General features: G+C 53.7%; 1 protein-coding gene across 2 annotated transcripts; it reads right to left on the bottom strand.

Annotated features, from left to right (window-relative positions):
- Positions 1-36: 36 nt before the first annotated feature.
- Slc8a2 (solute carrier family 8 member A2) lies at positions 37-27,807 on the bottom strand. Of its 2 annotated transcripts, XM_052761428.1 has the most exons (10): positions 27,652-27,806; positions 22,789-23,479; positions 18,341-19,005; positions 14,002-14,424; positions 9,222-9,325; positions 9,075-9,092; positions 7,024-7,148; positions 6,636-6,735; positions 2,998-3,276; positions 37-1,408 (listed from the first exon to the last, which is right to left on the bottom strand). In XM_052761428.1, the coding sequence occupies exons 2-10, from the start codon at positions 23,461-23,463 to the stop codon at positions 1,032-1,034; spliced, it is 2,766 nt and encodes a 921-aa protein (XP_052617388.1). In that variant the 5' UTR covers positions 23,464-23,479; positions 27,652-27,806; the 3' UTR covers positions 37-1,031. The 2 variants fall into 2 exon arrangements, with proteins under 2 accessions (XP_052617388.1, XP_052617389.1); XM_052761429.1 differs by lacking the exon at positions 9,075-9,092 and having other exon boundaries at positions 27,652-27,807.

The following is a 27,807-nucleotide window of genomic DNA, read 5'->3' as shown; positions in this document are numbered from 1 at the left end:
CAGACCCCCCCCCCCGCCCTCCCCCCCCACCCCCCGCCCCCCAACAGGCAGAGATGTGGCAGCGTTTGCTGGCTTGTAGCATTGGTCCTCTGGGACCCTCGGTCTGCTCTTCGAGGGTCCTGCCCGGATTGGCTGGCACTGAGGGCAAAATGAACCTTCTAGAATATTGTCAGGGGAGGTCGGCTGGACTCCCTTTGATTCTCAGTCTCCTCCACTACGCGGATTCTCACGGATGAGCGAGTCGCGCTGCCCTCTCGAAAAGGGAAAGTCTGTCGACGCCCCTTCCCCCAAGACATGCACCCTCCCGTGTCCCCCCTCCCCCAAACACACTATATATACACACACACACAGGCCCCTCCCTCCAAGGCGTGGCTGGGCTCTCAGAGGTAGTGGAGGGCGAGTAGGGCGCTGGAATGTCAGAAGTGGTGGGTTCAAGATGTGCCTCCTCCGGCTGAGCCTGGGGGACAGAAACTCCAAACGTCCCTTCTCCCTCTCCAAGCCTCTGAATGGGAGAAGTCAGGAAAAGTGCGCGCCCGCCCCCCCCCCTCTTGCACACACCCACTTATTCCTTCCCCTGGGGACTGCAGGGAACTCCCTGAGGGTTGGGGGTAAGGGCGGGGATGGGTAGCATCCTGGGATGGCACAGCCTCCCTCTGAGGTACCTGGGGAGATGTTCTAAGGTCCGGGGGCACAGATGGAAGGTTGTGGCTCGGGGGGGAACGGAGACACGGGAGGACAGAGTCAGGCTGGGTGTCCAGGGAGGCAGAGAAGGTGGTGTCTGGTGGGTGGGTGCCTGGCTTCCGATTTCAGATGTAACTTACAAGGGATGGGCTGGAGCGGGGTGCCGCTGAGATGGGAATTCGAGGGATGGGATCCAGGCAGAAAGGGAGGCTGATCCCAGGAAAAGGATTGGCGAGGAGGGAGCCTAGGAGAGGAGTCCCGGGGGGCCCAGGCTGAGTCTGGACAGAGACAGAGGTGGGTCCAAGAGCAAATGCCATCGAGTCCCCAACCTCAGGGCGGTGGCTAGGGCCCTAGAAGCCCCGGATGTGGCAGTAAGCCTCGAGGCTGGCGAAGAGAATGTAAAGGAACCAGAGGCCCAGGAAGAGCGCAGTGGTGGCCAGCTTAGGTCCCCGCGGGCCGCCCAGCTCGCCGCCGATGTGTGGCCGGCGCCGGTACAAGAGCACCGCGATGCCCACGAAGGCGAAGACGGTGAAGAGTGTGACCGAGAAGGCCAGCGTGCCTGTACGCACCTCGAAGGGGCGGCCCTGCACCGCCCAGTACACCGCGGCCACCGACCAGGCCACACCCAGACCCAGGAACACGTTCACCGCGTTGGAGCCGGTCACGTTGCCGATGGACGCGTCCGCACACTGGTCCTGCAGCGCGGCCACCTTGCTGGCGAACGTGTCTACAAGGACAAGGCACAGGGGTGAAGAGGGGCCCCGTACCGCCCCTTGAGCCCTCACTTACTTCCCGTGGGCTCTGTCTGCATGCAGTAGGCGCCACTGTTGGTGGAACACTTCTTTGGGACTTTCATGCAATCAGTAGGCTCCACTGCCTACTTTCAGTGTCCTTCTGTGAGGTTGGCATAGCGCTCTCCTCCTAATGGGGTCCACTTTTTGATTTTGGAGGGCCTGCGGCTGTTCAGCTGTCTCCCCAACACACCCGCTCTGGAAACAGCTGTGTGTCCCCACATGTGCCCTCCTTGCTGATGAAGGGACCAAGTCTCTCCCATCTTGTCTCCAGGGTGCTTTCCTCACCCAGGTTTGCTGGGGTTGATTTGATCGTGGCCACGGCCTTCAGGCAGAACACAGGACACTGCCCTGTTTCTGTGGCAAGTTCACCCTCCCTGGTCGGACTCTACTCACATCTGAGTTAAAACTCAGAGATTCAGCCAGGGTGGTGTGCACACCTGCAATGCTAGCACTTTGGGAGGCTTAAGCAAAAAAATCACCATGAATATGGGGCCAGCCTGGGCTACATAGCCATCCAGGGCAACTGAGACGATAAAAAAAAGGTGTATGCCTGTAATCCAAGTTTCTTGGAGGAGGCAAGATGATCAGGATTTGAGGCCAGACTCTTCTACATAGTGATTTTTGAGACCAGCCTGGGCTATCTGAGACCCACTACAAAAACCAAAACAATGAGCTGGCAAGATGGCTCCCTGGGTATAGCATGAGAACAGGAGTTTGGACCCCAGTGCTCATGTAAAAGGCCAAGTGTTGGGCTGGCAAGATGGCTCAGCAGGTAAATGCACTTGTCACCGAGCTTGAGGACTGTGGACCCAGCAGGTCCGCATAGAGGATGGTTAGGACCACGGGCCTGAGTGCAGGTGTCTGAGATGGTCTGCACTTGGCTGTGCTGGGGGAGGAGGTCTTTTGCTCCACCCCTTGGCGTCTCTATAAAAACCCTGGGGCAGAGACAGTCGGGGCCGTTGGAATAGGTTCCAGGCCCTCTCGAGGCTATCCTTTATTTTCTATCTGTTTATCTCCGCAATATTCTCCGCAATAAATCCTTCTATCTAATACTTCCTGCTACTCACACTCAAGAAAACTCTGGGGAGCTGTGGGGGTGGTGGGTAAACGCCCCACAGAGGACCCAAGTCTGATCCCTGAAACTTACATGGCAGAAGGAGAAGGAACAACTCCCACAAGCTGCTCTCAGATCTACACACACACACACCTCTGAGAATCACTGCCCGGTTCTCACCACCTGGGTCACAGTGAACTCACCTGGGGAGGACCTGTCTCTATGGATCCACCCCCAACAATGGATTCTGTGAGGTTTTCCGGGAACCCTGAGTCCACCCGCAACCCCTGTGGCGGCCTCCCCTTCTTCCTATGGAGCCCAAGTCTGCTTCCCAATGTTTCCTGTCACATTTGTTCCCCGTGACCCTGCCCACTTGCTCTGGGGTAGGGTCAGCCCACACAGGGCACCCAAAGGGCCCCTCCCTGGCCCTCTCATATCTTCCTGCAGAGCCGCCTCCCGGGGTGTTACCAGGGATGGAGGTGCCCAGGGCTACGAAGACCACGGCGTTGACTGAGTCCTTGAGGCCCACTGTGCACCCAAAGTGGGAGGCCAGGTCTCCAATGAGGGCAGTGAGTAGACCAATAACCAGGATGCAGACACCGAAGCAGGCCCAGCCATGGCAGTACTCCGTGGGAGGAACGCAGGCGAACAGAACCTTCCAGAACACCGTCAGGAAGTGCATCACGTAGTCAAAGCAGGATGGCAGCCGCTCCTCCCGAGACCCGTCCTCCTCTTCCTCCTCGTCCCCTGTGGGCACATGACCCAGCTGGGGCATACACCATGCCTCAGACTTCCTTGCTTACACAGCTCCATTGTGTTAGGTTTCCAGACAGTTCCAAATGAACTGCTTCCCCAGCATGCCTTGAAGCTAAGAGAATGTCTGTCTGAGAGGAATATATTTATTTCCTCAGAATCCCTTGCAGCTAAGAGAGTGTTGGGCCCAGGTAAGTGTAATTTCCCAGAATTCCTAGCAGCTAAGAGTATTGGGCTGAGGGAAGCTTGTTTTCTCAGATTTGCAGCTAAGAGAATAAATATTGGGCTAAAGTAAATTCAGTTTCCTTGAATCCCTTGGGGCTGAGAATGTTGGATACAGGTAAATATCCTTACTTTCCCAGCATCCCTAGCAGCTAGGGGAGTGTTGGGACTGGGTAAACACAAACACACTTACATCCCAGAATCCCTTGCAGCTAAGAGTTGCATACAGGTAAATATACTTACTTTCCCAGCATTCCTTGCAGCCAAGGGAGTGTTGGACGGACCCCTCAAAGCTAGAGGAGGCCATATATCCCTTGCTAAAATTACTCTGTGTCTCACAAACCCTGGCTGCTAGAGATGACCATGTCTTGAGCTAAAAATAGTCATTTCTCCGAAAGTCCTCACAGCCACGGACAGCCATCTGTACAGCTAGAAATATTCACTTTTTCGAGGAGTCGCCGCAGTGACAGGGGGCTGTGGCTCAGAGGTAGACTGCCTGCCTACCATGTGAGGGGTTCTGAGTTCCATAACCAGGACCACCAACCAAACAAATGCCAAGATCCCATAGTCGGCTAAACACACTGGCTTTCCCAGAGTCTCCAGGAGCAAGACAGAGACAAACAGCCAGCTAAAATTAGCCAAGCTCCCAGAATCCCTTGAGGTTAGCAACTGCCACGTCCTCGGATAAAAATATGCCCTCTCCCAGAATCCCCTGCTTCTAGCAATGCTAAAATACATACTTTCCCATAATCCCTTGCAACAGCGCCGCGCCCCCCGCCCTGGCAATGAGACAAAAGGAGAGGTTCTGAAATGCCCTAGCTCCCTCGGTACAGGCACCCTGTGTGTATTTATTTTCTGAGCTTTGTAGAAAGGCCCAACCTGTCCCTTTCTGTGACCTGATCGGCTTTTAGCACCCAGTGATTTGTGTGATTTGAAAAGTACAGAAGTATCTGGAACCCTCCTCAGCCTGAGCTGATAAGCAGGAGGCGATGAGTGAAGAAAAAAAAAAAAAAAAAAAAAAAGCAGCAGGCTCTTGTGTGCCAAGTATTATAGCTGGAAGGGTGCTGATAAGGGAGGTGGCCAGTGGCCAGCAGGCACCAGGCAGTGGGCAGGGAGGCAAGGCAAGGCTAGGCCAGCTGCTGAATCCTGAAATTGCTTGCCAGGACCAACCACAAGTTCCCAAATTTTCTCTCTAAGAAACAGGACACCTGCAGTGGTGGGGGCAGAGCGTGCCCCCTCTCCCCCAGAGGACTCCAGTCACATCCCCTTCTATCTTTTCTAACTTACTTAACCACAGGCTTGCCAAAGAAAGAAATAAGCTTGAGTTTGTACTTATCCAAGTGGGTTTTGTGGTTTCTTGGTTCTGCAAGAGCCAAACTTTTAGCCTCAACCACAAGTAAAATGGAATTAGAAACGAAAGTTGGAAACTCAGCAGACACTCTGACCTTTCTGGCTCCCCTAATTTCTTTTTGTTCTTGCTAGGACTTGGCACCTGGAAATGCAGCAGCCATTCAGCAACCATGAGGGTAAAAAGCGAGGATTAGAAGGCAACGGAGGAGCCAGATCCAGGCATGGTGGGGCATGCGTTTAGTCTCAGCACTTGGGAGGCAGAAACAGGAGGGTATCGGAGTGTTTGAGGCCAGCCTGGTCTCCAGGAAGAGTTCCAGGCCAACCTGAATCACATAATGAGACTTTGTCTCAATAGACAAACAAAATAGATACCTAAACAAAGGAACAAACACTAAACGAAATAGTCCGCGCTGAGTTTCGGCCATTCCTGATGGGGTTTTTCTGCTGAACTCCTGGTACCTGAACCAGGTCGGGAGACGGCCGAGGCCAGCACAGACAGGCCCAGGCTGGGACTCAAGGTTTCTCTGAGCTCTGCTCTGCATCGCACTAGGGCTCACTACTGCCCTCACATCCAGACTCCTGCTTTCTAGCCTTGGGGCCAACCACTTCCACATACCCCCACTTAAATCGCCACCTCCCAATGCTCAAAGGCTTGTGTCCTTGCGGCTCCCTCTACCCAGGAGGGCCATGCTTACCTTCCTCCTCCTTGTACACTACTGTCCCCAGTGGAAGCTTTAGCATGGTCCCTTCCAGGAAGCCTTTTCCTCACCTCAGGCTGGATCAGGAGCTTCACGTGGGCTCTCGGGGTCTCTCCTCCTACCTCTGTCTCCCCCTGGGTTGTCACTGTTTTGTGACATGTCTATCTTCTCCACTGTGAACTCCAGCTATTTCTCCATCTCCCTCAGACACATTAAAAGCTGTGGCTTCAGAGGGCTGTGCCAACTAGGCTGGCCTCATATCTCCACAGCCCTGACTTTGAACGGCACTCAACGGTTTTTTTTTTTAACATTTATTTATTTGTTAATTGTGTGTGTGATGAGCAAAGGAAAACTTACAGGAGTCAGTTATCTCCTACTGTATGAGTCCTGGGAATCGAATTAGACTGCCAGGCTTGGCAGCCATTGCCTTTGCCCGCTGAGCCATCCTCCCTACCCAGCATTTTCTTTAACCATAATTCCTGACGTATTAGTCCCTCCAGTTGAGGCCACCCCGAAGGAAACCTGCTATGATGTATGGGAGGGAGCCCTGAGTTATAGCTTCCAGATCTCATTATAAAATCTTTGGGAGACTTTAGGCCACCTCTTTCTCTGTCTGAGCCTCAGTTTCCCCACCTGTGTCGCTATTTGTGCGACTGTCCAAGATCGAATCCGTGGATCCCGTTGCCCTTGTGCCTCTGGCCACACGAGGGCGCTGCGGGTCCGCGGGAGAACTAAGAAGGGCGAGGACCACAGCAGGTGGGAAAGAACCCGGTGCCCTGGTGACTGTCTCCATGGCAACAGAGGAGCCCAGGGTTGTCTAGGGGAGGCCGGCTGCCATTTCACCTCTCTCTCTTCTAACTTCCTGATGCTACTACTAGGGCCGCCCACCTACCTCGGGTGGCAGTCAAAGCTAAAACCCCCTGCACAGTGTCCTCGACTTTCTCCTTTCTGCTTCCATGTGACTGTGCTCGCTCTCTGCCTGTCAGCTGGTCCCCATCTGTCCTCTCCACTCCCCCCTCGGAGTGCCTTTGCGTCTCTGTCTCCCCATCCCTTCCCTCGGCTCTCACTGCCCCCTTGACTTACCTGCGCTCACCGTGACTGCCTCTAAAAACTGTTCCCTCCACGAGTGAGTCCCAATCACCAAGGCCAGGTTCGTTTTCTTTATGAGTTTATCCACGGTGTTCTGGGGGAGGGGGGGACGGGAAGAGAGAGTGAACTGCTACCCATGAGTGCCCCAGGGTGGCACGACGGGGGTCTCTGGGGCTGAGAATCACACCCACGCGCCCAGTCTAGGAAGGTAGTGGCGTGCTGTCCACCATCCAGTGCTGAAGCTGGCCCTGGAGACTACCCAGGGACCCCAGCGTAGGACCCAGCTTTGAGGTTGGCATGTTGACATGCTCTTCCTTTCTTGAGCCGCACCCCTCCCCGACACAGGACAGGCTCTAGGAAAGGGAAGGCCCAGGACAATCACCTTAAAGTCGTAAGACTCTTCAATGATGACCTCGAGACGACAGTTCTCCCCAAGAACTGGCTTGCCCATCTCCGCTATTCTCCGAGCCTCCTCCTCCTCAGCAGTCAGCTTCCTGTCCCCATCTCCTGCAGCATGAGGGGTGGAGGTTAGATATCCAGGAGGCATGCCTAACAGGGTCGGTAATGACTTTACTATCTGTTCTCTCTGGGACATCAGTGAACTTGTCCAGCTCCATCTGACCACCTGTTCCCTCAGCCTATGAGATTCTAGTAATGGACTCTGGGTTCACATGGTGGAGGCTGTGTGACCTCAGGCAGTGCCTTAGCCTCTCTGTTCCATATTCTCGACATCCATTTGATGGGTACAGTTATCGCATCTACCTCATAGAGTGGCTGAGTTAAGCCTGGTCCCAAATGTCACTCTAACGTCACGCTCTAGTCCTGCACCCTGCACCCTGCACCCAGCCCTAGGCCTCATTCCCAACTCCACTCCTAGGCAACACAGCTAGCAACAAACTTAGCCATGTGGCAGAGACAGCTACCAGTTCATCCAAGTCTGTGGGCAAACAGGTGGACTACATTTCCCAACATTCCTTGCATCTGGGCATGGCCACGTGACTGAATTACAGCCAATAGAATGGGGATGGGAGAAGTGATGGAGTGGTGGGTGGGCCTCCAGGACCTCCCCTTTGATCCTGGGGATTTTCTTGCCCAACTGCCTGAAGGCAGCTGGGGGTCCAGAGAGGACACAAAACAAAGTTCAATGGCAGGTGGAGGCACAGGATGAAAAGGCCCCACGGGAAAAGAAAACCACCCACTGCATGGGAAGACTGACACACTTTGCCTATGCAACAAAGTACTGCAGCAAGCATTTGCTACTTACTGTAGCAAACAGACAATGCCAGGCCTGTTTGTTCCAGCAGCTGAATGACTTCTTGATACATCTTAGTCTCAGACTAATCCTAACTGTAAGCTACAGCGTAGCTCTTGCTTCTAAACGGTCACTCTATCCAAGCCACTGGCTCTAACCTCAACTCTGACCCCCCAACTTCTAACCTTGGCACCATTTTTGGGGGGCGTAGGGGTGGCTGTTTTGAGACAGGGATTCTATGTTTCCCTGGCAGCCCTCCAACCCACAGAAATCTATCTGCCTCTTTCTCCCTCCCAAGTGCTGTGATTAAAGGCTTCGGCTACCAAGTCTGTCTGTTTTTTATTTATTATTTTTTTTTTGATAGCCCAGGCTGGACTCAAACTCTGTGTAGTTGAGAATGACCCTGAGCTTCTTACTCTCCTGCCTTCATCTCCCAAGGGCAGGGATTGCAGGCCTTCATCGCCCCAGTGCCGGGGATGGGACCAAGGGCTTTGTACGCACTGGGCAGGCACCCCACTGACTGAGCTGTCCTCAGCCTGACCCTACTTCTAACCCAAATTCCTCAAACCCCAACTTCAGCTTTAAATTTTTGAATTGTGTGTGTGTGTGTGTGTGTGTGTGTGTGTGTGTGTGTGCTTGTGTGCACATGCAGGTGATTGAGGAGGCCAGAAGGGAGCGTCAGATGCCCCGCAAATGGAGTTACAGGTGGCTATAAGCAACCTAGCATGGTTGCTGGAACTGAACTTGAGTCTCCTGGAAGAGCAGCAAGTGCTTGTAACGGCTGAACCATCTCTCAGGTCCCCAACCTCAGTTTTAGCATAAACACTGACTCCGGTTCTAATCCAGTCCCATCTCAACCCCTGGCAACCACCTGTTGCGATTCTTGCCTTGGCCTAGGGGGAAGATGGATCTCATAACCCAAACCCACCCCTGTCCCAACCAATGCCAAACCTGATTCATACAGACCATGCCACAAGCTCAGATCTGATTTCATAAGTTAGTTTCTTCCAACTTTGATTAGAAACATCATCCTGAACTCCACAACCCCCTCCCTTCCCAGCCCCAGCTGGCTCCAATCTTCACCCATCCCGAATCCACCTCTCACCTCCAACCTGCCCCCAAGTCCACCCCTGTGGCTCCAGTGGCTCCTCCCCTCCACACCCAGAGGTCCCTTCACTCACCTTGGTTGAGTAGCAGAGCTGGGGAGAGACAGAGACAGGGACACAATGAGAGAGTCGCTTCTCCTCAAAGCTCAGGCTCGCGAGCCCCCCGGGGGGTCCCCAACCCTGGGCCCCCTGCTTTCCCATAGTCATCTTTTCACCCCTCACCTGAGATGCCCCTCTTAAGCCACTGGGGCTGGCCGAGCTCGATGAAGAAGTTATCCTTCTTCTCATACTCTTCGTCGTCCACTATCTTGACCTGAAGGGTCTTCCTGGGGGAGGCACAGGCAGAAAAAAAAGTGTCAAGTTGCCCCCACCACAAAGCCACTTCAAGATGATTCTACTCGCCCTTGGTGGAATTTAGGAGGGGCTCTATGAAAATGCAGCCACCCCAGACAGAGTCATGACTTTGTCCCCATTTGTTGGAAACAACCCTAACCCCAAAGACTTAAATAACATGCATGAATGAAGCTGGGCCCTAGAAGGAGCTTGGAAGATGACTCAGTTGATCAAGCCCTTGCTATGACAGCATAAGGACCCGGGATCGATCCCCAGCACCCATGTTAAAAAGCCTGGCAGGGTGGCGTGTCTGTGGGGTGAAGCTGGGCTAGACAGCATAACCTAATTATGAGCTCCAGACCAATAACATCTGTCTGAAAAGAGGTGGACAGTGCCTCTGTAGATGACATTTGAGGTTGTCCTCTGCCCTCCACACATATGAGTGTGCACACACACACACACACACACACACACACACACACACACGTGCACATAAAAAACAAAAAGCTGGATCTGTAATCCCAACTACTTGAGAGGTGGAGGCAGGGGGCTACCATGAGATCAAGTCCAGCCTGAGCTATAGGAAGGAAGGAGGGAAGGAAACAACTAATTAATTAAATCTATTAGTACAAAATATTCACAGCTTCCGCCCTCCATCCTGACCACATTTGGAAAATCAGCCTAATGTGCCCAGTTCCCCCCCACACCCAGGTTCTCTGTTCCCATGGTAACCAGGGTGAGGCAGGGAATAGCCCAATGATACCTGTCCCCTTAAGGCACTGAACCCACACACCTCCTACCCCTCCTTGCAATCTCCAAGCCCCACAGCAAGGAATGTTCACAGATTGGGTGCCAGCAACTCTTGGCTAGAGGAACAGTGTACGTAGCCAGCCCCATAAGGCCTGGCCCCAGATCCCAGCCACACAAACACCCCACCCACGCAGTCACCAATAGAGGAAGCTCCACCAGTCACCCGCCCACATGCACAGCCATCCGCCCAGCCATCCCCCTGCAGCGCATGATCGCAGGGAACAGATGCCTGTTCGTTTGAGAGACACCCCCAGCACAGCCTGAGGCAGACACTGTCACCCCGCGGGACCCTCCTAATGCTCCTCCATGGACCTTGCTCTTTTGTGATTTATTGCTTTTGGGTTTTGTGAGACCGTGTGTCACTATGCAGCTCAGGCTGGGCTGGAACTCACTAGGTAGCCCATTCTGGCTTGAAATTCACTATCCTCCTGCCTCTGCCTCTAAAATTCTAGGACGGCAGGCATGCACCATCGCTCCAGGCCGCCTTTCCTCTCTTCACGCCACCTGCTTGCTGTCTATGTCTCCCTCGGTCTCTCTCTCTCTGCATGTCAGTGTCTCTGTCCACCATCACCTCCCTGCCATTCTCTGTGCCTTTTATCTCTCTGCCTCCGTCTCTCCCCTCGCTTGGCCCTTCTCTGTCTGTATTCTTTGTCTTCGTCTCTCAGTGGAGCCCAAATGAAATAGAGTTAACACAATCAGGTGGAAGATTCCTAATCAGGCAATAATTCAATCAACACATCTCCACAAGTGGACTCGCACAGCACACAGAGACACGGCCATGTGGGGACAGACACCCACCTCCACTCTGTGGGTTTGAAAATTATTTATTCAAGACAGGGTCTCATGGACCCCGGTGGGCCTCAAACTCTATGTGAAGGGCTGGAAAAATGGCTCAGTGGGTAAAGGCACTTGCCTCGAAGGCCTGGTGGCCTAAATTTGATCCATAGAACCCATGTAAAAGGTTGAAGGAGAAAAGGGACTCCCCAAAGTTGTCCCCTACTCTGCACATGTGGCCTGTAGCATGCACATCTCCACACACATCACGCACACACCAATAAATAAATAAAAACTCAAACTTGAGGTATAGACAAAGATGAACTTGAACACCTGATCACCTCCTGAGTGCTGGGATTAGAGATGTGGGCTACCATGCTACTGAAACTGGACCCCAGAGCTTCAGGCATGCTAAACACTCTCCCAACTGGGCTTCATCCCCAGCTCTGTCTGTAAAACCAGTTTTCACACTGTAGCTCAGGCTGGCCTGCAAGTCATGGCAATCCTCCAGTCTCCAGCTTCACCTGTTGGAACTACAGGCAAGCAACACCATACCCAATTGGGTTTCAAAATAGTGTGCTGGGGCTGCTCGGGCCTCAGGAGTGCTTTGGGCGCTGTCCGCGGTGCTGAAACACCACATCTGGGAGTGGGGGTTGGATGAGGAGGTCTCCCAAGCCACTCTGGGCTCCTCAAATTCCCAAGCAGACCCAGTGACACACTGGCATGGTGGCACACACTTTGTCGTGCGCTCTCCTAGACGCCCCACAAAACGCTAACACACAGTAGCTGATGCTTGGTGACAGGTATGTCAATCAGTGCTCTGACAGGCAACCCAGGAGAATTCCAACGCACGGGACATCGAGAGAGTCTCGCGCCAGGGAAGGGCTGTCCTGAGATCTTAGGGAACAGCCTCCCTCCCCAGCTACTCTCCCTTGGCTCCCAGGAACTCCACTCTACTACCTCTCACCCTTCTAAGACTCCAGTCTCTCTGCCAACGTGTCTCCCTCTGTCTTGATGACCCCGGCTCTTCGGGTCTGAGTCTCTTCCTACATCCAGCCCTTTCTCTCTCCTCTGTCTCCTTCTCCTTGTGTCTCCCTGTTAAGTCTCTGACTCCTCCAGTCTCTGTGTTGATCCTGCCCAGGCCTCCACTCCAGCCTGGTTGCTTCAAAGCTCCCCTAATTAGCGCCTGCCCGTCAGAGGAAGGATGTGTTTCCCTAAACGCTAATTAGCCTCCTGTTCTCTTGTCTCCTGTAGCCACAGCTGGAGGCTTGGGCGGAGGCGGGAGGTGGGGGAGGACAGAGGGTGTCCCAGGCTGGGGAAGCCGTGTGGGGGAGGAGAGGCCCATGGGACTGCAGCAGCAGGAAGGAAGCGGGTTAGACAATCAGAAGGACCAGAACCATAAAAGGACAACTCTGCCATTCCCTCTGCCTCTTGAGTTTTGGGGAGATGAGGCAAGAGATGCCGATAGAGCTGGTCACTCCAAGCGGCCGTCACATGATCATCCCCCCAAGCCCCAAAGAGACATGTGGACAGCTGTGCAGGTCCTATGTGACTAAAGCATAACCCGAGACAGCGAGCGAGAGACTGACGATGGAGCCAGGATTCCAGAGAGGCATAGCCTGGGAGGTCAGAGATTCAGGGGTGGAGAGCCGTCACCGGCCAGATGAAGGCGAGGCGGAGGCCCCAAGGCTGGAGGGAGCGCGTGGGTGGAAGGAGGAGGGAGCCAGCCGCTGCGGGGGCGGCGGGCGCGGAGGAGCGGCACTGGCTGCGACGACGACGGGCAGGCGCGGGGGAGGTGAGCTCGGGCCTCCAGGGACTCTGAGGCGGTGCCAGGGACCAGTTTGCAATGCCCTGTCCGTCTGCGCATCTACAGGGCACACGTTACACGCAGGCACCAACCGGTATTCAGGACCCCGTGCCCCAGGACCTCCAAATCGCGTGTCTCTTCCCTGATCCCTGGGCCTCCCAAGTTTCCCAGGTTTTCCCCAGGCTCTTCCCAGGCTCTCTCAAGCCTTACCTCTCAGATCCCGCCCACATATAAGGCCCCGCCCACCGCTCGACCACGCCCCCTCGACTCAGCCAAGCTTTCTCTAGCTTGGCCCCAGTAGGCCACACCCACCCCAAATATGCCCCTTTCTAAAGATCCTCTACCACCTCCTTGCTTCCACAGCCCAGTTGACTCTCCCACCCAAGGTCCACCCAGGCCCCGTCCCTTCTCAGACTTTTCTCCCTTCTTTACAGTCAAATTCCATTTTCCAGCTTGGCCCATTCAAGTTCTTCTCCTTCCTAAAGCCCTACTGGATCTCCTCAACCCTGTCTCCTCCCTTCCATAGATGAGCCATGATCCTTTCCCGAGCTGCTCCCCTTGGCCCCATCAAACTTTGTCTCTGCATAACTCCTCCCACCGTCAAGATCCTATCCCGGCTCTATCGACCTGTGCTTGGGCTCCACCCCTTGGCCCAGGCAGGGGCCCAGTCAGGCTCCCTTTGCCTGCATGGCCCCAGGAACTCCCAGGAAAACCTGCACCCTCACCCCTCACTCCCCTACTCCCACTCCGAACCACCTCCTAGTCAAGTCCATTTCACAGGACCTGCCCTACTCTGGTGCCACACCGGGCCATAGCCCCATTCCATCGTTCAGCCGGATGCCATTTCTCAGGCCCTACTCATCTTGGCCCTGCCCATCTCCAGCAAAGACTATTTCCCACACTCTGCCCACATTAGCCCTGCCCCATCCCTAGTCAAATCATTCTTCAACAACAAGCCAAGTCCATCTCTCAACACCCACCTAACCCTAGCCCCACCCCATTGCCTGTCACAGCTGTCCTCTGTTCTCAAGACAGGGTTTCACTGTGTAGCCCTGGCCGTCCTGGAACTCGCGCTCTATGGGCTGGCCTCGAACTCACAGAGATCCGTCTGCCTCTGCCTCCCGAGTGCTGGGATTGAAGGCGTGCGCCACCACTGCCCGGTTTAGGGCTGTTCTTCAGGTCAGGTTTACCCTGGCCCCACCCCACTCTTAGCCAGGGCCCTTCCTCAGGCCCGCCCGCCCCTCTCTCAGGCTCCGCCTCTCTCCCACCCGCGCTCACATGGTCTCGTCATCGCCGAATTCCAGCTCTCCACAAGCGTCCTCGTAGTGCACGCCGCCGCCACGGGCCGTGCCGTCCACTGTGCGGTAGGGGAGGCGCACGGTGCCGCGCGCACCGGAGCTGCGCACCACGCGCACGTCCACGGTGCCCATGCATTCGCTCACGTGCAGTAGGCGGTCCTGGAAGGAGAAGATGCCCGCGTGGTCGTCGTCCAGGATGGTGACGGTGGCCAGCAGCGGCGTCACTAGCCGCCCCTTGGGCCGCCCGCCGCCGTCGGGCTCGAACATGCCCTGAGCATCGCCCACACGCAGGTTTAGTAGCCGCACGAAGAAGTGCTCGTCCTCCTCGAAGATGTCGTCGTCGATGATGCCGATGCGCAGCTCTTTCTGCGTCTCTCCGGGCTTGAACACCAGCGTGCCCTCGCTGCAGAAGAGAACCAGAGGGTGCCACTCTTGTTATGCGCACCTGTGTGTGCGGTGCCCGCAGAAGCCAGAAGATCCCCTGGGGGCTGGAGGTACAAGGTTGTGTGCCTCCCTGCATGGGGATTGGGACTCAGATTCGGGTCTTTTGGAAGAGCAGCCGGTGCTCTTACACCTCTGAGCCATCTCTCCAGCCCCCAGGAGGGGCCTTAGGGTCCTACTCAGCCCTCAGGTCCTCTTACTATCTGCTGAAGTGGGAGTGTGGTGCTGGTCCCTCAGCTTCTGGATTCTGTAATTGTAACTAGCTCTAGGGGCTGTGGGTGGTGCTGGGAACAAAAGTTGAGTGGCAGAGATTTAGGGACTTTGGAATAGACCTTGTTGCTCCTCTGATTAAAAATAAATAAATAGGTAGATAAATAGATAAATACATACATACATACATACATACATACATACATACATACATAAAGCAGGGCTGGACAAGATGGTTCCGTGGGTAAAGGTGATTGTCACCAAGGCTGATGGCCTGAGTTTGATTTCTGGGACTCACATGGAGGACCGAGCGCAGTAACTCCCCCCATAAATTGTCCTCTGACCTCCACACATGCATACACATGGTACACACCCAGACACAAATAAGAAATGTAATTTAAGGGCTGGATCGGTTAAGGGCACTGGCTGCTCTTCCAAAGGACCTGAGTTTGATTTCCAACACACACACACACCACACACACACACACACACACACACACACACACACACACACACACGGTAGCTCATAACTATATAATTCCAGTACTAGGGAACCTGACGCCCTCTTGGGACTTCTGTGGGTACTAAGCATACACGTGGTGTGCAGACATATACATGCAGGTAAAACACCCATCACATAAAACCAAACAAAAATAACTTTAAAAATGTAACCTAAAATTAAAGTAAAACAAAAAAACTCAAAAGCTGAGCATGGTGATGCAGCCCTACCACAGCCCCTCATTGGGGAATTCTATGCAGGTGCTTTATGGATATGTTTATACCCTCAGCCATTCACTGGGGGGATTCTACGCAGGTGCTCTGTGGGTATGCCACACCCCATGCAGTCTGAGATGTTAATGAATTCTGAACCCTGCAGATGAGGGGCTCAGTACCACGTCGGATTGGGGCTCTGGGACTGGAAAGTGGTAGCCTGCATTACTATGACCAGCTTTTATACAAAGGTTTTCTAGGAGAATCCCAGCCCGGTGGGAGGGACACAGGAAATCCAGGGTCCTAGAACTAAGTGGCAGGATCAGGAACAGAGGGGTAGGGGCTCCCGGTTACTGCAGCCCTTGTCTTGACAGACACTGTCCTCTGTGGCTCCCAGTCAACTGGGACAACCAGCTGCGAGCCCACCTCAACCATGGAGTCAGCTGTGTGACCTCTGACCTCAGTGTCTCAGATGTACAACAGAGCTAAGATCAGCAGATTATCTCATTGCTTGAGGAGGGTTCATTGAGTTCATACAGAAGCAACTCAATGAAATTTACCTGGATGAGGTGGCTCACAGCTATAAAATTAGCACTTGGGAAGTGGAGGCAGGAGGATCACCAGTTTGAAGCTTGCCTGGGCTATACAGCCAGGATGGTGTCAAGCAAAATAAAACAAATTATCTAGTGATATTTGCACATTAATGTTAGAGTCGTGGAATTTTACAGGCTGGGATTGTGGTTTAGTTGGTAGAGCGATTGCTGACATGACAGCCTGAGTTCCATCCCCAGGACTACATAAACCAGGTGTAGTGGTGCGTGCCTGTGATCTTACCACTCAGGAGAGGCAGGTGAATGAGGCGTTCAGGAGCACTCTGGGCTACAAAGTTCCAGACCAGCCTGAGCAACGGAAGATTTTTACCTAAACAACAAAAACCTGGGAATTCTAAAATAAGATATTTGAAATTCCAACTAAGGGGATGGCAGAACATGGGGATAGCTGCATCTTTATCAACTAATCAAACTGGAGCCTACCAGCAACAAAGGAGCAGACACTGTGTACCTGTAAAGTGCGCCAAGGATGCAGTTCTCCTTCCCTGGCCTCCAGCAGGAGGGCAGCAAGGTAGGAAGGGCACACAACTCTGTCTCTTTTGGAGGAAATTTAAGGTCAACACAAAACGTAGATGGTTCTAGGACCTAGCCTAGCTTCAGATGCACTGGGACGGGGGAGAGGGGAGAAACCTGGTGGCAAACATAATTGATGCACAAGCCTGAGGGCCTGGGTTCAGATCCCCAAGGCCCACATGTGATTCCAGCCCCAGGAGGTGGAGACGGGATCCCTGGAGCAGACTGGCTAGGAAGACTAGCCGTATCTGCAAATTCTGAGTTTGATGGGACAACTTGTCTCATGAATGAGGTGGAAGAGAGATCAAGGGTGATTCCTAACACCGCATGCACCGAAATACATTCAAACATTCCTACACACACATATGCACACACCACTCACTCAAACACATGAAAATGGGAGAGAAGAGAAATGGAGACACAAAAGTCATGGTAAGTCTGAGAAAGAGCCAGAATGAAGGACGCCATTGAGATGTGGCATTCAAGTGCCATGTGTACTTTTGGATTTATGGGAGGAAAGGGAAGAGGATATGCCAAAGAATGCCATGGGGACCCTGGGAAATGCAAGCAGGTCCTGGAGATTCACCATGTCCAGTCTGCTAAATTTTTTTAAATTAAACAAAGAAACAAAAGCCCCCAGCATGCTGGGAGGTGGGGGTGCATGCCTTTAATCCCAGAAGAGGCAGAGGCAAGCAGATTTCTGAGTTTGAGGCCAGCCTGGTCTACAGAGCAAGTTCCAGGACAGCAAGGACTACACAGAGAAACCCTGTCTTAAACAAACAAACAAACAAACAAACAAACAAACACCATCATGGTCCAGAAATAAGAGGCACAGACAACTTGTGAATGTTAAAGGGAAAATCTCAAAGGCAACTTTGTCTTCCCCAGAATGGTGTCTGGTACATTTCGGGAGCGGGAAAATTGTGACATGTGACCAACACATGTCCTTCAGGAGGCTAAGAACTTGATAAAGTTGTAGGCATTATAAAGGTGTGCCTGTGCACCAAGACAGGTAACTGGGGCAAGGTGGAAAGCAGTGTGGCTCCATCAACACATCACCTGTAACGGCATGTGGTAGGCACTCTGTAACTGTATTTAAGCAGCAGGGAAGTCATTTCCTCCCAGACCGGAGTTTGGGTGTGGCTCAGTGGTAGAGAAGCCTCTGCCTAGAATCCCCCAGTGAGGGGCTGGGGGCATGGCTCAGTGGTAGAGACGTCTCTGCCTAGATCCCCCAGTGAGGGCCTGGGGGTGTGGCTCAGTGGTAGAGCCCCTGCCTAGAATCCCCCAGTGAGGGGCTGGGGGTGTGGCTCAGTGGTAGAGCCCCTGCCTAGAATCCCCCAGTGAGAGGCTGGGGGTGTGGCTCAGTGGTAGAGCCCCTGCCTAGAATCCCCCAGTGAAGGGCTGGGGGCGTGGCTTAGTGGTAGAGCCCTTGCCTAGAATCCCCCAGTGAGGGGCTGAAGGTGTGGCTCAGTGGAGTAAAGGAATGAATGATGACTGGATCATTAAGGAATGAATGATGAATGAATGTATCTATACACTAATGCTACAGATCTGCATATAGTAAGTAGGGAAGGGAGACACTAAAGGCAGTCCTGAGCTCAGTCCAAGGAGGCACATGGTCTCCTTTCTTCTCATGTGACTTGCCCAGAACCCACCTATACTTGGACTCACTTGGACCTGGGATACACTGTAGTGAGATTTAGGTGGCCCTGAGAACCTCCTGGACCAGGACTCATCTGCACTTGGATCCACCTGGGCCTGAGAACCATCTGGACCAGGACTCACCTTGACGTGGGTCCCACTTGTACCTGAGTCACATGTACTGGCACTCACCTGTACTCATAGTCTGATCCTGCCTTGGCAGAGCCGTCCTCTGTGCGGTAGTCCACATAGAAGGTGCTGTTGCCCTCCCCGCCCTGGCAGGCCACCGACAGCAGCACCGACCCGCAGTTCTCCAGGCAGTGGTAGAGGCTGGGCTCAAAGAAGATGCGGCTGGCGCCGTCATCCTCGTCCTCGGCCGTGCCGTCGTTGGCCCCGGGCCTGCGGGCTGCATCTGCAGCGTGTCTTCGAAGCACGTTGCCCGCGCCTGTCATCAGCCGTGTGGCCTGGATGCGGTAGAAGGCACGGCTCTTCTGCTGGTGCAGCAGTGCGTAGTACTTGGCGATGCCCACCAGCTGCTCCAGGTCCTTGTCCGGGTGCTTCTGCTTCAGGTCCTTAAGAATCTGGATGACCTCACGCCTGCTGGCGTCCAGCTCACGTGCCTCGGCAGGACCCGTGCCCAGCGCGCCCAGCTCACCTGGGATCTCGGTGCCCACGAATGTACCGTCCAGCTCGATGCTCTTGGGCGGGTCGCCCTCTGCCCCAATGATGATTCCACTGCGAGGGTCGGTGCGGTAGCGCTTGTACACGTACTTGTAGAAGAGCAGCCGCTTGTCCGCCATCCAGGCGAACACCACGCACACCGGGAAGAAGACCAGTGTCAGCAGCGCCTCCCACACCTGTAGGCGGCAGACTGTGAGCACTCTGCATGCTGTGTCTCTCTCCTGTCCATATCTGTTCACTTCTGCTTTTCCTGTGTTCACGATTCTCCACACATATACTCATCTATCAAGCATCCATGTGTTCACCACCCACCTATTCATCCATCCATCCATCCACCCACACATCCACCCATCCACCAACACATCCACCCATTTGTCCAACGCATCCAACCATCCCTCTCATATTCATCTAGCCATCCATTCATCCATCCATCCATCCATCCATCCATCCATCCATCCATCCATCTATCCATGTGTCCACCCACACATCCACCAACCTATCCATTCATTCCATCTACCCATATATACACCCACTCATCCATCCATCCATGCATCCATCCATGCATCCATCCATCTTCCATTCATCTATCCATGTGTCAACCCACCTATCCACCCATCCTATATATCCATGTGTCTACTCATCCACCTATCCATCCATCCACTCATGTGTCCACCCATACATCCACCCATCTATCCAACCAGACTATCCATCCATCCTCCATCCATCTATCCATGTGTCCACCCTCCTATCTACCTACCTCATCCATCCATGTGTCCACTCATCCATTTATCCATCCATCCATCCATCTATCTGTCACCTACACATCCACCCACCTATTCATCAACCCCATCTGTGCTAGCTGGTACTATATCAATTTGACACAATCTAGAGTCCTTTGGCAAGAGGAAACCTCAATTGAGAAGATGTCTCCAGCCAACTGGCCTACGGGCAAGCCTTCTATGCATTTTCTTAATCAGTAGTTGATGTGAGCCAACCTAGTCCGTTGTGGGTGCTAGCTACCTCTGGGCAAGTGGTCCTGGGGTGTTTAAGAAAACAAATTGAGCAAGCCTGGGGGAGCAAGCCAGTAAGCAGCACTCCTCCACACCCTCTGCATCAGCTCCCGCCTTGTCTTCCTTTGACGATGGACTGTGATTTGGAAGTGTAAGTGTGGTGGTTTGAAAGAGAATGACCCCCATAGGCTCATATGTTTGAATGTTTGGTCTGGGTAAAGATTAGGAGGCGTGGCCTTGCTGGAGTAGATGTGGGCTCATTGGAGAAGGTGTGTCACTGGGGGTGGGCTTTGAGGTTTCAAATGCCTATGTCAGACCCAGTGTCCACCCCACTCCCCTTCTGCCTCTCCAGTGGTCTTTCTCTTCAACTCACCTTCTTATACTCACAGGCCCTAGTATGAGGCTCCTCTGTGCGGGATGGATGTGCTGCAGCACACACGTTTACTTGGCTCTGTGAGAGCATCTCAGCCTCTCAGTGTTCACTCAACACTGACTTTTGGAGAAGCTAGGTGCATCGATGATTTCATTTGTGGGAAGCAGAGCTCCGTTTACTCTGTTCCAGACACACTGATTCAAGGCCTTCCTTGCAAAATGATTTCAGTCATCCTTACAGCAGCCCCGGGAACTCAGCACTGGAAAGACCCACAGACAAAGGAACTTGTCCAAGGACACAGAGGGTTTTTAGCAGAGGTCAGATTTGAACCCAGATGGCTTCAGGGTCTATGAACCAAGCCTCTTTTTCTATGGTGACCTAGGACACCCCCTTTCATGGCTAAGCTGTGAAAATGGAGGCCCAGAGAGGGTATGGGCTTTGCCCGAAGTCACATAACAATTGTGGGGACATCTGGAGCCAGGCCGATCTTAACTGAAACCCAGTCTCCTTGATGCTCCTGGACTCTGAGGGACTCTGGTCACCACTTCTCCATCTGGAGTTCTGCCCTCTAGGTCACAACTGGCTCTCATGTCTTCTCCACTCTGGCCCTCCCTACCTCTCACCTATGGTGTCTAAAATTCCTTCTTCATAGCTCTCTCTCTCTCTCTCAAAAATATGTTTGACACAATCTAGAGTCCTTTGGCAAGAGGAAACCTCAATTGAGAAGATGTCCCCAGCTGACTGGTCTACGGGCAAGCCTTCCATGCATGTTTTTAATCAGTAGTAGATATGAGACAACCTAGTCCATTGTGAGTGCTAGCTACCTCTGTGTGTGTGTGTGTGTGTGTATGCTGGGGAAGTGGCTCAGTGGGTAATGGTCTTGCCATGCAGGCACGAGGACTTGGGTTTGAATCTCAGAACCCCAAATAAAATGCTAGGTGAGGGGGTTGCCTCTGTAACCCCAGTGCTGGGAAGGTGGAAACAGGAGGACCCCTGAGCTCAAGGGCCAGCATGTCTAGCCAATCGGTGTTCTCCAGGTTCAGAGAGAGACCTTGACTCAAAGCATAAGGTGGAGAGCAACTGAAGAAGCCCCCTGACACTGACCCCTATATTTGCACACATATGCACACTCCCGTGAAAACCTACACCTCACATACTCACACAAAGACTATTTTGGACCCTAAGCCAGGATACTGTCCTTTTTAAGAGAACCTGAAAACTGTCCGGTGCCCTATCCTGTACTTTTGCCAGGGCTGCTAGGAGCTCAGTATTATAGCCATAGTTTAGGTGTAAACTCTCTTGGATCCTGGAGTGTCTTTTTTTTTCTCTCTTCCTCTCTTCCTTCCCTCTCTCCCTTCCTTCTTCCTTCCCGTACTGGGGACGGAACCCAAGACCTCATGAGGGCTAGGAAAATACTTTACCCCTTAGCTACATCTCCATCTCTTTTTGTTTTTCTGAAACATTCTCACTGTGTTACTTACCCAGGCTGAACTTGAACTCACAGCAATCCTCCTGCCTCAGCTTTCCTAGTGCTAGGATTACAGGCATAAGCCCCGACGCCCAGATAATCCCTGCAGCCTCCACTTTGATGCCAACCCTAAAGCACTTTTATGTCTGGGTCCTTCCAGAGCGGGATCTGTTAAGTGACAGGAGTTAACAGATCACGCACAGCGTGAATGAGTGAGTCTTGGGCACCACTAATAAATTATGCATGTGCAGGAATGAATTAGGCCAGACCCATGAATAAATTATGCAAATAGAGGCAGCCGTCTTAGAATTGTGGGAAATAAATTAACCAAATGTTGTAAAGAAAGCTGAGGACAGGCTGGGGTGCAGGTGAAGACACTGGACACGGAAGAGGTGGAGAATTGTGGGAATCGGGGTGTGAGCCAGGCAGCTGTGAGTTTTGAGTTTGTCTCGGTGTGGAAATAAATTATGCAAAGTGGACACCGGCCTCTGCTGGTGTCTCTGCCAATTGGATGGGAGTATAAACGACACTGAATCTGAACTGAAGATGAATAATGAATGAGCCGTGCAAACTGCCCCTGTCTCTCCGGCCCTACGGAGAGATAAATTATGCAGATGTGGGTACCACAGATGCCAGTCCGTGGATATATTATGTAAATGTACCAAGTTACTCAAATTGATTTGTGCTGTCAGAACACGGGGTGGAGGGGTGGGGGGATGGCCGGCCTATGCCAGTGTAGTGTGAATTATGCAAATAGAGATGTCTTATTGCAAAGTCAGGAATAAATTATGCAAAAGAAGTGCAAGCCGAGGCATGTTTTACATGGACCTTGGGCTCTGTTAGCCCTTGCACAGCCTTGGGAATTACCCTCTGGGTGGGCACCACACTCTCTGCTTGCACCTACATCTCTGACTCGGCTGCTTTCGGCTCAGCCCTCCGGTGCAGAGCGTGACTGGCACAGCTGTATCTGGTGGTTCTGTTCACACACACACACATACACATACACACACACACACACACACACACACACACACACACACACACACACACACATGCTCGCAGATGCTCCAAGCCATCAGGCTCCCCTGGGGTGTTGGTCATTACTCACCTGGACCACGCCTGGGGAGAAGACTGCTAGAATGAGATAAAGCCAGACGTAGGCAAAGATGCTCCAGGAGGCCGTAACGAAGAAGACCCTCAGATGCTTGATCTTACGGCTCTCGCCAGCCGGGATGACATACACACACACAGCAATGACCACAAACATGTTGAAAGCAGCGCTGCCCACGATGGTACCCGGGCCCAGTTCACCCGCCTGGAAGTTGTGGCCACAGACCTCGATGACAGACAGCAGAATCTCTGGTGCTGAGGAGCCCAGGGCCATGAGTGTGAGGTTGGACACTGTCTCGTTCCAGATGCGCACAGTGCCCACGCTGGTTTCTCCATTGGCCTTGGTGATGGTAATCTCCTTCTCCTTAGATGTGATGACCTCAATGGACGCCATAAAGCGGTCAGCAATGATAGACACGCCCAGGAACATGTAGACCATGGCCACAAAGTACACCACGGCTCTTGCAGCCTTGTCTCCCAGCGAGGGGTCGTCGGGTTCCCACACAGGCAGCAGCACCCCTGGCTGGCAGCGGTAGGAACCTTGGCAGCCTCCTGGGCTGGCATCGCTGTCGTTAGCAGGGGGAGGTGGCAGGGAAGGCGTTGGAGTGGCCTCCCCCATGCAGTGGGGTGCCCCCAGAAGGAGCACAACCCCCACCAAGGCCAGGGGAGCCATGAGGAGTGGCGGGGTCCTGAGGGGAGGAGCGGAAAATCAAAGTGAGTGGATCAGATGTCTCCCTGTCACTCAAAAGGCACAGTGTGGGCTGGGAATATGGCTCAGTAGTAGAGCCCCTGCCTAGAATCCCCCAGTGAGGGACTTGGGGTGTGACTCAGTAGTAGAGCCCCTGCCTAGAATCCCCCAGTGAGGGGCTGGAGGTGTGGCTCAGTAGTAGAGCCCCTGCCTAGAATCCCCCAGTGAGGGGCTGTGGGCGTGGCTCAGTGGTAGAGCCCCTGCCTAGAATCCCCCAGTGAGGGGCTGTGGGCGTGGCTCAGTGGTAGAGCCCCTGCCTAGAATCCCCCAGTGAGGGACTGGGGGTGTGGCTCAGTGGTAGAGCCCCTGCCTAGAATCCCCCAGTGAGGGGCTGGGGGTGTGGCTCAGTGGTAGAGCCCCTGCCTAGAATCCCCCAGTGAGGGGCTGGGGGTGTGGCTCAGTGGTAGAGCCCCTGCCTAGAATCCCCCAGTGAGGGACTTGGGGTGGTGCTCAATGGTAGAGACCCTGCCTAGAATCCCCCAGTGAGGGGTTGGGGGTGTGTCTCAGTGGTAGAGCCCCTGCCTAGAATCCCCCAGTGAGGGACTTGGGGTGTGGCTCAGTGGTAGAGCCCCTGCCTAGCATGCAGAAAGCCCTGGGTTTCACCACCAACACTGTCAAACAATAAAGTCCTAGTTTGTTAGGCTACAAGACAGAGGTGAACTGGGAACCAGCACAGGAGACAAGGAGACTCAGGGAAACACAGAGAAAACCACATGGACACCCAGAGGAAAAGACATAGGAATGCCCAGGAGAGAGGGGCCTCATGAAATGCTAGAAACCTAAATAAACCAGAATACCTTGGGAGCCTGCAGCCAACCATCACACACTCTATGATTCAGCAGCTCTGTTCCTAGGACAGGCTTATAAACCCGTCTCACCAAAAGGTCCCCAGGAGAACGTCCACGTCAGCTTTATCTATAACAGGGCCAACCTTGAAAGAACCCAGAGGCCCTTCAACAATTAAATGCAGAAACAGCAGTGGAGTAGTATACTGCCCTACGCAGGGAGGGAACGATGGCTGGATGTGATGGCACAGAAGAACTGGATCCTGAGCCATGGGGCTGAGTGAAAGATGCCAGGCACAGCGAACGCGGGAGGCCTCTGTGTGAGCCTGGCGCTGGAGGGCAGAAGTCCACTGGCAATGCTATTCATGTCAACTTGGCCCTTGAGGGGGCTGCGGTAGGTCCTGGGTCTGAGTGGCTATTTTTGTCTTTCTGTGTTTACTTTATGTTTTATTACATTTTATTTACTTGGGGGAGGTGGTAAGCATGCCATGGCCCAAGAAGAGGTGTGAAGAGAGAACTGATTCTGCGAAGCTGTCCTCTGACCTTACACGTGCACACAATGATAAATTAATAATAAGCACCCAGAGCATTCCACAGCTCCAGTCTCAGAGGGCTGTGGCCCCCTCCCTTGCCTCTATGACCCCTCCCCCTCTCCCTTGCCTGCACTGTTCCAGACATTCTCCCCTCTGCTGTTCCTTGAGCACACCATTCAAGTTTCTCCCTGGGGGGTCTCAAGGCCTCTCCTTCTAGGGCTTCATTCTTGTGTCACCTTCTCTGACTGTCCTTGCCAAGATGACACCTGGCCTTTGGGGAGGAGCCTTCCACTCAGTTCACAAAGTAGAAGAAAAAGGCTCAGAGAAGTGAAGCAAATTTCTCAGGTCACCCAGCATCCGCTCTCCCCAGAAGGGTGCCCAAGGTCTGAGCTCCCGCCCCGCCCTCATGTTGCTATGGTAACCCAGTTGCCTATTATAGAGAAAAGGCGGGCCAGAGGAGCTGTCACCTGAGCTGTCTGCCCTCTTAGGAGATGCCTTGGGGGTACCTCCAGCCTCAGGTCTCCAGGAATTTCCACCTTCCACGTCAGCCTGAAAAGTTCCTCTGGAAGTCTAACCCACAGCCTGCCCCGAACTCACACCCACAGACCAGGAGCAGGTTCTCTGGGGGAGGGAGGCAGCATGTTGGCAGAACTTCCCGAAAAGGAGTGAGCAGGGTGAGTGTGTGTGTGTGTGTGTGTGTGTGTGTGTGTGTGTGTGTGTGTGTGTGGGCAGGGGCGGGGAGAGGGGTGATTCTTAAAGGGCCACTGCACAGTTAGCCCCCTAGGCAAGGCCCTTAATGATATATCTAATTAGCAGCCCCTAATTAGCAAACACTCAGGAGTAATTATGAACCCACCAGGATTCCAAGCAGACTCCCCTTTGCTTCTCTCTCCTCCCTCTTTGGCTTTTGGGAGAAAGAGAGAAGACCCAGAAAGTCAAGAATCTATCTAGCCACATCTGACTGCCTCTTTTGGGGAGGGTGAGAAGACTGGGAAGTTCTCCAGGAAGACCAAGGTCAGGGGACTAGTGTTTGCCTGCCCAGGGGCGGGGTCATCAGTCTATTCAATTCCTTTTGCTGTCACCCAGATTTCCCTCCTCTCTTGCTGGGTCTTGGAAGAGGGACCCAGGAGAGAAAGCACTAGATAAATATTTGTGAAACTCATGGACAAGAGGCCTGAGCATTGTCTGTCTATGGCTGGGGCAGCCACACTTTCTGCTCCAGGCTTCCTCCTCCAATCCTCCAAGCCTTGAAAGCTAATCTGGGTGTAGACTCAGAGGCAATAGGATCAGGTTGAGTCCAGGAGGAGCCCGCAGGGCAGATGGTAACATCTCAGGGCTTCGACCGACTGAGGTAGTGGCATCCCCAACCTGGTAGGCTGGTGGCCAGCTAGGTTAGTGGTGAGTGTCCTGTTCTGCCTGGCCTTCCCAAAGTCCCCCTTCAAGGCAACCACAGCAGGATGAGGACCTGGGGTGTATCCTGACTGCTGGGGGGTGGGGGGGAGGAGTGCAATGCAGAGTGGAACACAGAATTCAGAACACACACACACACACACACACACACACACACACACACACACACACACACACGTCTGTCCCTCCACTAGCCACACAGCATACACAGGGTTGCAAATTGCAGAGAGGTAAACTGAGGCTGGTAGGGGAGAGAAAGGACTTGGCCAAGCCAGAGGCAGAACAGAAATGTGGTGTCAAGGCATGAGGCTCCTAACCCAGTGATCTTTTAAGCCATCTGGAGTTCCCACACGCCTGCCACACAGGGCGGGGACCTTGTGGGCATGCAAAAGCTCACCCCAGGTTGAGGATTTAGCTCAGTGGTAGAGCGCTTGCCTAGCAAGCACAAGGCCCTGGGTTCGGTCCTCAGCTCTGACAGACAAAAAAAAAAAAAAAAAAAAAAAAAAAAAAAAAAAAGCCGGGCGGTGGTGGCGCACGCCTTTAATCCCAGCACTCGGGAGGCAGAGCCAGGCGGATCTCTGTGAGTTCGAGGCCAGCCTGGACTACCAAGTGAGTTCCAGGAGAGGCGCAAAGCTACACAGAGAAACCCTGTCTCGAAAAAAAACCAAAAAAAAAAAAAAGCTCACCCCAGCTCTGGCCCAGGTGTTGGCCACCACCTCGCCCACCTTCCCCAGAGCCCTTCCTGGGTGAAGGAAAGCATCGGCTGAGTCCCTCTGTAGAACCCCCAGAAGGTCTGTTTTCCCACCTAACCTTGCAGGTGTGAGGCTGGAGGGATGGAAGTGAGACTGTGGGAAGGACCTGCCTACCTTGACCTTAGAGCAGTGCCCAGGAGTATGAAAGTGTCTCAGAGTTGTCCAAAGAATGAATGGACAAACAGTGAGCGGTATGTGAGTTAGACTTTGGAAGGACTGGTCTAATGTTACACAGGTTAGGCTGCAGGCAGGACCAGCCTCAGAATATCAGGGTTGGGAGGATGGGGAGACCTGGGCTAAGGAGGGGTGAGGAGGAGTTGGGGGCACTCCAGGCCCTCGGGGGAGTCCACACTGCGGGGGATCAGCCTCCTTCAGGTCCCTGTGCATCAGGGGCGGAGACAGAGGTGTGTGGGTGTGAATTGGCTGCAGCCAGAGGGAGAGGAGGGGAGGGAGAGACAGAGACCCAGGTGCCCAGAAACGGACAGACAGACACACACCATACACATGGCGCACGCGGAAAGCGGAAAGCCGGGCAGCCAGGACTCGGAGCCAGGGCTCAGGAAGCCCCCCGCACTTGACGATGCGGCGCAGCCTGGGTTCCCGCAGCCCCGGGCGGCCGCGCTGGGTTCTTACCTGCGGTGCGGCCGGTCCGGTCCCCGCTGGGCCGCCGAAGTGGGCGCCTCCGCCCGAGGAGGAGAGGGAGAAAGAGGGAGAGGAGCCGGGGACTGAGGGAGAGCAGGGAGGAGGGAGGAGAGGGGATGCCAGGAGGGGAACCGGGGAGGAGGGCGG

The sequence above is a fragment of the Peromyscus californicus genome, unplaced genomic scaffold (genome assembly GCF_007827085.1).
Source record: "Peromyscus californicus insignis strain IS unplaced genomic scaffold, ASM782708v3 Scaffold_4__1_contigs__length_199733344, whole genome shotgun sequence".
NCBI classification, from domain to species: Eukaryota; Metazoa; Chordata; class Mammalia; order Rodentia; family Cricetidae; genus Peromyscus; species Peromyscus californicus.
This window is presented reverse-complemented; position numbering and strand designations above follow the sequence as displayed.